Source organism: Oryctolagus cuniculus, chromosome X, assembly GCF_051225735.1.
Source record: "Oryctolagus cuniculus isolate XC-2025 breed Fujian yellow rabbit chromosome X, ASM5122573v1, whole genome shotgun sequence".
NCBI lineage: Eukaryota > Metazoa > Chordata > Mammalia > Lagomorpha > Leporidae > Oryctolagus > Oryctolagus cuniculus.
In genome coordinates, this window is record NC_142888.1 from 20,950,970 (window position 1) to 20,961,493 (window position 10,524).

Below are 10,524 nucleotides of genomic sequence, written 5' to 3' on the forward strand. Positions count from 1 at the left end.
GGATCTCTGTCCTTAGTGTGCTGTACATTGAGATTTAATGCTATAACTAGTGCTCAAACAGTATTTTTCACTTTATGTTTCTGTGTGGGAGCAAACTGTTGAAATCTTTACTTAATGTATGCTAAACTGATCTTCTGTATATAAAGAGAATCGAAAATGAATCTTGATGTGAATGGAAGGGGAGAGGGAGTGGGAAAGGGGAGGGTTGCGGGTGGGAGGGACTTTATGGGGGGGAAGCCATTGTAATCCATAAGCTGTACTTTGGAAATTTATATTCATTAAATAAAAGTTTAAAAAAAATAGCCTAAATCTAAAAGCAGTTCATATGTCTAGCAACAACCAATGGACAAAGAACTGTAGTAGTCTGCACAATAAAATATTACTCAAGAACATCCATCAATCTAAAACAATACACTTATGTTTATTGAAAAAAGTAGACAAAAATAAGAACGTGCTATATAATTGCGTTTATATAAAATTCTAGAAAATGCAGTTAACATTAAGTAGTAACATTAAGTACTATCATTAAGTAATAGTAACATTAAGTCTGTTTATATGCAGATGAGGGAACACATAAAGACAAAAAGAAAAAATGATAAAAGGTTATAAGGAAGTTTTTGGGGATGATTACCTTAACTTTGGTAATGGTATCATATGTGCATACATACTGTACAATTTAAACATGTACAGTTTATCATATTTTAATTACACACCAATAATACTTTTAAGAGAAGCTAGATTCCTATAAAATACAATACAAATTACTTATTTCTCTCGGAATATCAGTCAAACCTGTATTCTCTCAACTGTCTATCATTTTCCAAATCTTGAGAGGCAGTGGAATGCAATGAAGCACATGTGCACTGAAATATTGGTTGAATAGCAAAAGACCCATCCTTGGACTTCTTCTTGGATTTCTTCTGTCTCCTGGGGTTCCTGCTTATGCAGTAATGGCTATCAGATTAACAGCCCAGGGAGGTACCGGGATCCAGAAAACTTTTATTATTAATTTCTTTTATACTCATTAACCTCAGCAAGAAGATTCAACAGGTCTGCAGGTCCTGAGCATTTCTGTACACCTTCAGCCCATAGAATCTTAGTCTCATTAAATTTACATATGCCCTGTAGACACAAAACCCTTAGTTTGCCATTTTTCACCACTCTGTACAGTATTTGTATATCAATTATGTTTTTATGCTATCTGAAGGGTGTACAATATTAGTTTTACTTTTTGAAAGATGTTGCCTATAAATAAGATATAGTCAAACCTATTTTACGATTTCTAAGTAAAATAACATTAACGAGTTAAACCTTACTAAGCATTAAAGATTTTTTATTTTTTATGCTTTTAATTAAAGGAAGAGACACACAGAGATCTTCTATGTGCTGACTCACTCCCTAAATGGCTACAACAGCTTGGGCCAGGCCAAGCCAAAGCCAGAAGCCTGGGACTCCATCCAGGCCTCCCACATGGGTCACAGGGACCCAGTTACTTGGGTCATCTGCTGCTGCTTTCCCAGCAACATTAGCAGGGAGGTGGATTGGAAGTGGAGCAGCCAGGAATTGAACCATTGCTCATAAGGGATGCTTGCTTCCTAGGTGGGGGCTGCTTCTGCTGTGCCACAATGATGGCTGTAGCATTAAGGATTAACTTTTTTAAAGGTAGTGAAACAGAACTTATATCTTTAAGCTTAACAAAAATGAATACCAGTAAAAATGACAACATTCCATGCATTAAATCAACTATGTTTCCTACTTAGCCCCTATAGGTCTTATCTGACAACCACATTTTGGACTTTAGGGGCTGTGACTTCTTGGTAGGTTTTGGGAGACAGCTGTACTTCAACAACAGTTCTGTGGGAATATTAAACATCTCCTGGGGAAAAGTGACTAAACTCATGCTGTCCCCAGAAGCACTGAAGGTTTTCATAGCAACTATCTTCTAGGTATTTTTTCCTCAAAAAATGGGCAACATTGCCAATTAGACCATACTAGATTGATACCTTTTCTCTGCCATACTGCTAGTCTCTCTAGCAGTTGGAATTGGAGTACCCACCAAAGGTATTCCTCCTTTAATGCTGGCAAAGCCCAATTCCTCTCCCAATCAATCCCACACAGTGAACAGAATAAACACTTAAAAAAGAAATACACAAACAATTTCACAAATCACATCAGTGTAGGGCAGGATATTCAAAGGCTGAATGATTTGGAGGTTGAAGAAATGTATTTCAGCTATCATAGGTAGAGTCAATATTGTCCTTAGATTAAAAAAAAAAAAGAACCCTTTGGAAACTTGGGGCCATCACATGTAAAATCCATATTGTCCATCAAGAAAGGAAACTTTTGGAAACTTGAAACAGACCACAACTTCTATATTTTTAACAAGAACTAGGTCATGTCCACACTGAAACCATCAAGACAGAGGGAATGAGGACTCACCAGTGGGTTTAGACCACTCATGACTCCTCACATGGAATAGAGCAGAACTCGGCCCTCCCTGAGCTCACTGGGGTGACCACCACACACAGCAGGAGCTTGGCTGCGGTAGAGGCAAAATGGCTTCTGTGGTAGAAACTGGAAATGACATAATATAGTTAAGGGCCCTATAAAATATATAACAATATAACAATATAAAATAGCTCCTGAAAATTTCCTACATCCTTGGCATTCATAGGTAATCTTCCCATGTAAGTACAGATATATGAAGCTAAATTTCTAGTTGTTGACTCTCATAAAAGCAACTCTTTCGAGAGCTTTTCTCTTTCCTGACTCATATTATATTGAAGAAAGAGACAGTATATTCCCCACATTCTTAAGGTTCCCCTCCAATGTGAAATCTGTGGTGTTTAAATGAGCTTAGGAGTTACAGCTAAATGATCAGCAAAAGTTCTAAATAACGATGCCTTTCACAAGTGAGAATTTTCAAGTGACAGACAAAGTGAGAACATTTTCTGTAGGCTTTCTTACATAAACTGAACATCTAAGGTCTATATCTAGTGTGAAGTTTTGGGTGTAGAATGTTCTGGAGTTGCCACCACAGAACTTTCCACATTCACTTCATCCATAGGCACTGCTCTGGTGTGAACTTCCTGGTGCTGTGTAAGGTGGGACCTAGTGATGAATGCTTTCCCGCATTCGCTGCACACATAAAGCCTTTCTACACTGTGATTTCTCTTGTGTATTAAAAGGTTGCCATTTCTTTGAAACAATTTCCCACATTCATTACATTCATAAGAGGGTTTTTTAGTGTGGACTTTCATGTGGTCTATAAATACACATTTACGTTTAAAGCTTTTTACACAAATGCTGCATGTGTAAGGCTTTTCTCCACTGTGAGTTTTCTTGTGCTTAGCAAGTATTTCTCTGTTGCGGAAGTTTTTCCCACATTCATCACACCCATGAGGTCTTGCTCCAGTGTGAGTTATCTTGTGTTGAACAAGGATGGAATGTCTGCTGAAAAATTTCCCACATTCAGCACACCCATAAAGCTTTGATCTTGTGTGATCTGTCTGGTGTATAACAAGTCTGGACCTGCAGCTAAACAATTTCCCACAATCATTGCACTTAAAAGGCATTGATCTTCTGTGAATTTTCTGGTGCAGTGTAAGGTACTGGCTTCGGCTAAAGGATTTTCCACATTCAATGCACTTATAAGGTTGTTCTCTTGTGTGGCTTATCTGGTGCTGAATAAGTTGGTCTTTGTGTCTGAAAACTTCCCCACATTCACTGCACCTTTGACCTTGTCCAGTCTGCTGGGCCTCTACACATGCAGTGCTCCTGTGTGGATTTTCCTCATTGTGGGTGGCCTGGTGCTGGACAAGTTCAGAGCTGGCCAAGAAGTCCTGCCCATCCTCCCTGGAAGTGAAGGCCTTCTCTGAAACAAGGTATGCAAGGCTATTCACAAATGAGGACTGGCCCTTTCCTCCTCTGGAGAATTTCTCTCCACACTGCTGCAAATTGAACCATAAGTCTCTCCCACATGACGTACATATATATGGCTGCAGCCCACTGGTTGTTCCCTGTTCTGCCAGGTGCAGAATTCCCGTTACAATCTGCTCACAGATGTCACAGGACTGGGTCTCTTGGGTGCTAGGGCCTGCCTCAGGACTTCTCACCTGAGATATTCTCTCCAAAACACCTTCTTCAGAATGCACGTCTTCATCCATCTCTGTATACCAATAACCAGGGCCAGACCTTCTCTTGGTTGTCTTTGCATTAACCGGAGCTACATCTGCGCTGTCTGGCTGCCTGGGCTGGCTCTCTGGCTCTGGCTGAGTAAGCAAACAGGACCTGCTAATTGGAAGTCTCAATGAAAGCACATACAGAAAGATATTTAGCATCACATCATAGTACAGACATTTCTGATCCTCATCAAGTAGCTTCCATTCTTCATGGGAGAGGTACACAAACACATCCTTCAAAGTAACGCACCTCTGGTCGTGATCTTGCTGGCCGGGCACCACAGGAACAAAGTCCAGGTCATCGTCTTCAGCCGCTGTAGCCATACTGTAGTGAGGGTACAGGCCCTGACTCGGCGGGTTCCTGAGAAATAAATGATGCGAGATGGTTGGCACCACGGTTGGCGACACAAAATCTCAGAGAAACAGATTCAGTACCACAGACATCACAACTCTTACCGAAAACTGAAGCAAGGGCCACTCTAAAAACTAGCCTTTTGCGACTGTTCACGAGGAGCCGCCTCGCTTCAGTGGACGCTTCCGGTGGCGAGTGGAACACCACCCCTATGTGTACGTAAGGGTACGCCGACCGGAAGAGCTGCCTGAATGCCGCCTTAAAGATTCTCAAACCTGGGGCCTGCGCTGCGGCATAGTAGGCTAAGCCTCTGCCTGTGGCGCTGGCATCCCATAATTGTGCCCGTTCTTTTCTCGCCTGTTCCTCTTCTGATCCACCTCACTGCTATTGGCCTGGGAGAACATTAAAAATAAAAAAGGAAAAAAAAAAGATTCGTAAACCCAACCCTGGAGGGCTGTGTTACCCTGAAGAGGAGTGGAGGCTTCCATTGCTAGGTGACTTGGGTAATTTTAAAGTGAAGCGTTTGTAAATTTATTGATGTCCATCCAGATGTCCCTTGTATATTTTACAGTCGTGTTTTCAATAAAATCTTCACTTGATAATAAATGTTTACATTTACGAATTATTGCATTTAAAATTTCTCATTGCTGTATGGGTAGCTATATTTTTTTCTGTTGATGTGTTTAGCCACGGTTGAATTCTCTGTTATAATTAGAACTTAGATTGTTTACATAATTATCATATCCTCCGTCTTGCTGTTATTAAGATAAAAAACTATTTTACTTCACATTTTACAACTATTACACCCTCTGTGTTCTTACTTTTTTCTCCTTCAGTGCAGTGATTAAAATTTTCAGGACGTTGTTCATTGGTATTGGTAATAAGAGATAATTTTCTAAATTCCTGAATTTAACATAAGATATTCTAGAACTTGCTTTTTATACTGTACTGTATGTTCTTAAGTTTCTAGAATATGCATTTATGAGAGCTAAATTTGTGAAGCATTTTTGTATGGGTAGTTTTTGATACTATTCAAGACTATATTGACATTATTCAGTTGACTGTATTTTTCTATTTTAGATAGATTACTATAATTCAACAAAGTGAAGCGTTAGTGTGATTTTTTTAGATTGTGTTTTCCTTTCCAGTTTCATATTAAATCATTAGTTATGATATTATGATACTGAACTGTTGATTATGATATGTTAATATGCTTTTTAGAATTCCTACATACATTCTATATGTGTAAGGGTGACTAACCTACATTTATACCTTCTTGTGCATTTTTATATTGGAGACTACAATCACTGCTAAATTCATAATATAAAGAATTATCTAACTTATTTTATTTATATTATAACTGTTTTATGCAATTGCAGTGAGCTTCAGTTTTGAAAAATTTAGGTCTGATATCTTTGTTGTTGCAGACATTTAACTACTTTTTATACTATTCTTTTATGATTTTCTTCTTGATGAGCTACTTTGCTAGTTTATATTTACCTAGACTTTTTTCATTTACTGATTTCATATTATTTCTTAAAATGCTATTCATTGTATCATGTTATTTTAGCTTTTGCTTAATCTTAGATAATGACTTACTAAATAATTATAAACCCATTTTTCATTACTGATGTTATTCATTCACATATTCTTTGTCTTTAAAAATAGAATCAAACTTGACAAAGGGCTAATTTTTATAATTTTATTAATTTATTTGAGAGACAGAGAGCCAGAGCCAGACAGAGGTCTCATCTGCTGGTCCACTTGCCAAATACCAGCAATGGTTAGGGCTGATCCTAGCTGAAGCTGGGAACTAGGAATTCATTCCATTTGCTCCTATGTGAGTGGAGGAGACCTAAGTACTTGAGATTCCTGCCTCCCAGCATGCACATTAGCAGGAAGCTGGATTTGGAATCATAGCCAACACTCAAATCCAGGCCGTTTGTTATGGGATGTGGTTGTCACAAACAATGGTGACTAACTGATAGCTAACCTCTTCTCCCTTGACAGAGTTTTGTCTGTTTTATTATTATTATTTTTAAAAAGTTTGTGTGTCTGCTGATAAAACTTATGGCTCTTTTTTGTTTTGTCATTTTATTTTAGTAATTACTATTTTCTTCTACTTGAAGTGTTTTGTTTTGTTGTTCTTTTTCTGCCATCTTCCATTAAAATCTTTATTCATTTATTTTTAGATCTTTTAAGTGTTCTGGTAAAAATAGATGAGGATTGACCACATTTTTCAATTATTCCTTTAATTGCAACCCTCAAATTTCAAAGATAGTTTGTTTTTTTTTTTATTTAAAAAATTAATTTCTACTTTGTTTCATTTTGATCTATAAATTACTCAAAATTATGCATTTACTTTTTCAGATGTTTCAGTTACTATGCTATCTGCATTACATTTTTGAAATAGATTTTTTTCTTAAAGACTTACTTATTTATTTGGAAAGTAGAATTACAACAAGAAGGAGAGACAGAGAGGGAAATCATTCTTCTACTGATTCACTACCCAAATGCCCGGAACAGCCAAAACTGGGCCAGGCTAAACTCAGAGGTCAGTAACTCCATCTGGATCTCATGCATAGGTCGCAGGAACCAAAGTACTTCTGCCATCATACACTGCCTCACACACATATTAACAGGAAGCTGGATCAAAAGAACAGAGTAGCCAGAATTTGAGCCAGGGACTCCAATATGGGATGCAGGTATCCCAAGCAGAGACTGAACCTACTGTGTCACAGAGCCCACCTCTGACATTGTCTTTTTTCCAACACTATTTTACAGCATTTTATTTTATGACTTCAGTATGATAGCTTGGGGGAAATCTGACACCATTAAATATGTTTTATTTGTGTTTGTGTAAATTTCTGCAAATGCTTAAAAGTAAATTTTGTTTCTCTTCTTCAAGGTACGTTCATAATAGATGTATTAACTTAAGATTGGTACTGGGTTATTTACATCCTTTACCTAATTCTATGAACTGCTCATATCTGAGAGACATATGCTACATTTTTCTGCATTCAGTTAGTCCTTACATGATTGGCCTGATTAAACTTAGAATGAAAGATGTTACTTAGACCTGACTCATCTGGCTCAAAATGCAAGCAGGTGCCATTTATATTCCTGAGTCCAACAACTTTCTGGCCAAAGGTTTCTGAACAAAATTATGTACAGCCTAAGTACAGATATAGTCACTACTTTGCTCGGCCTTCTAGAGAATGTGAAAGAAATTGCTACATCTACCATCTATCTACTCATCCTTGATTTTGCTCAACTTAACTTTTATATCCTGCCAAGGCACTAATGATTGTTTGGCCCTGAGAATGCTAAGAACATCAACTGCTTAGCCTCTCAGAGATTTTTGCTATCTAAGGTAGATTTCACTCTCAGACCTTGAGCACCTTATTGACATCTTCATCCTTTGCCTTATCCACCTTTAGTTTCTTAAAAGCATATCATCTTTCTATTACAGTTTCACTTAGAAACAGTGGATATTTCCTACATGGCTGTGAATAAATATCTAATCTCTAACTACTGAGACTGTTTCCAGCTTCAAAAAGGTCACCTGTCACAAGGGATAGGTATGAAAGGTTATAACAAATGCATCTCAACTTCAGATTCTCTTGGCTTTATACATTTTAAGTAGTTGGACTTTACAGTTTTTCATTGCTTTTATTTTATTTTTATTAATAAAAACAGAATATATTTCATGTATTTTATAGGTACAGTACTAAAAAGATAACCATACTTCCCTCCCTTCCCCTCCCCCCTCAATCTCCCTCTTTCCCTTCCCACTTTTATTTTCATTAATTATTGCAAAGACATAATTTTAACCCACTCTATAATCACAGGCTTAATTCACCACTAACCATAATATTCAACAAGTAAAAAGTAGGAAGACCACAATTCCATAGGAGTATTAACAAGGGCTAAAAATGACAATCATATCACAAGATGCCCATTTCATTCCTATACATTTTTAGTATTCTTTATTAATTGTCACATATCAGTGAAAACATATAATATTTGCCTTTTTGAGAATGGCTTATTTTACTAAGCATAATGGCTTCTAGTTGAATCCATTTTCTTGCAAGAGACAGGATTTCAGTCTTTTTATGGCTGAGTAGTATTCCACAGTGTATATATACCACATTTTTTTTTAATCCAGTCAACAGTTACGGACATCTGGTTTGATTCCATATCTTAGCTATTGTGAATTGAGCAGAATTTAACATGGGTATACAGATAGGTCTTTCATATGCTAATTTCATTGTTTGGGTAAACTTCCAGGAGTGAGGTGGCTGGGTCATATGGTAGATCTGTTTTCAGATTTCTGAGGAAAATCCATACTGTATTCTCTAATGGTTATGCTACTTTACATTTCCCCCCACATAATTACCAGCATTTATTGTGTTTTGATTTTTGGATGATATCCATTCTAATTTGAGTGAATTAAAACCTCATTGTGGTGTTTACTTGCATTTCCCTGATGTCTGGTGATTCTGATCATTTTTTTTCATGTGTGTTGGCTTTAGAATTTCACTCTTTGAAAAATGCCTGTTCATGTCCGTTGTCCATTTCTTAATTTTTTGTTTTATTGTTGTTGAGTTTCTTGAGCTTTTTATATATGATGGATATTTATCCTTTGTCAGTTGCATGGTTTGCAAATATTTTCTCTCATTCTGTCAGTTGCCTCTTCACCTTGTTGACTGTTTCTATTGCAGTGTGGCAGTGTAGAAGCTTCTTAACTAGATTTAATCCCATTTGTCTATTTTTGGTTTTACTGCCTGTGCCTCTGGGGTCTTTTCCAATAAGTCATTTATTGTGCTGATGTCTTAACGCAGTTTCCTCTATATTTTCCTCTAGTAATTTGATGGTAGCAGATTGTAGACTTAGATCCTTGATCCATTGTGAGTTGATTTTTGTATATGGTAGAATTGTATAAGGTAGGATATATAAGATAGGATCTTATCATATTTCTGCATATGTAGATCAAATTTTCCCAGTACCATTTGTTGAAGAGGCTGTCCTTTCTCCAGGGATTGACTTTAGCTCCTTTGTTAAAGATCAATTGGTTGTAGATGAGTGGATTAATTTCTGGGGTTTTTATTCCATTGCATTGTATAACATGTCTATTTTTGTGCTAGTACAAGGCTGTTTTGATTAAAGCTGCCCTGTAGTATGTCTTGAAATCTGGTATTGTAATGCCTCCAAATTTGTGTTTGTTGTTTAAGATTACTATAGCTATTCGGGATCTGTTGTGTTTCTATAGGAATTTTAGCATCTTTTTTTTTCTAGATCTGAGAAGAATATCCTTGGTATTTTGCTTGTTATTTCATTGAATCTATAAATTGCTTTGGGTAGTATAGAAATTTTGATGATATTAATTCTTCTGATCTTGAACATGGAAGTCTTTTCCATTTTTTTGGTGTTTTCTTCCATTTCTTTCCTTAATGTTTTGTAATTTTCATTGTAGAAACCTTTCACATCCTTGGATAAATTTCTTACAAGGTATTTAAAAACATTTGTAACTCTTGTGAATGGTAGTGATCTTACAAGTTCTTTCTCAGCCATAACATTGTTTGTATGTATAAAGTTATTGATTTTTGTGTGTTGATTTTATATCCTGCAACTTTATTGAACTCTCTTATGAGTTACAATAGCCTCTTAGTGGAGTCTTTCAGCTCCCCTCTATATAGGATTATGTCGTATGCAAACAGGGATAATTTGATTTCCTCCTTATTTGTATCCATTTGATTTCTTTTTCTCGATTAGTTGCTCTGGCTGAAACTTCCAGAACTATATTGAATAGCATTGGTGCAAGTGGGCATCCTTGTCTAGTTCTTGATCTTAGTGGAAATGCTTCCAACTTTTCCCTATTCAATATGATACTGAGTGTGGGTTTGTCAAATATTTCCTTGAACGTTTTGAAGAATGTTCTTTCTATACTCAGTTTTCTTAACATTTTTATCATGAAGGGATGTTGTATTT

The 10,524-nt window shown here is 36.7% G+C and overlaps 1 protein-coding gene across 2 annotated transcripts; it reads right to left on the bottom strand.

Moving 5' to 3' along the window:
• Positions 1-457: 457 nt before the first annotated feature.
• Positions 458-4,764, bottom strand: LOC103351821 (zinc finger protein 792). Of its 2 annotated transcripts, XM_089324699.1 has the most exons (3): positions 4,638-4,764; positions 4,432-4,542; positions 458-4,305 (listed from the first exon to the last, which is right to left on the bottom strand). In XM_089324699.1, exons 2-3 carry the CDS (start codon positions 4,503-4,505, stop codon positions 2,994-2,996), a joined length of 1,386 nt encoding a protein of 461 aa, XP_089180825.1. In that variant the 5' UTR covers positions 4,506-4,542; positions 4,638-4,764; the 3' UTR covers positions 458-2,993. The 2 variants fall into 2 exon arrangements, with proteins under 2 accessions (XP_089180825.1, XP_051683664.3); XM_051827704.3 differs by having other exon boundaries at positions 458-4,542.
• Positions 4,765-10,524: the final 5,760 nt, after the last annotated feature.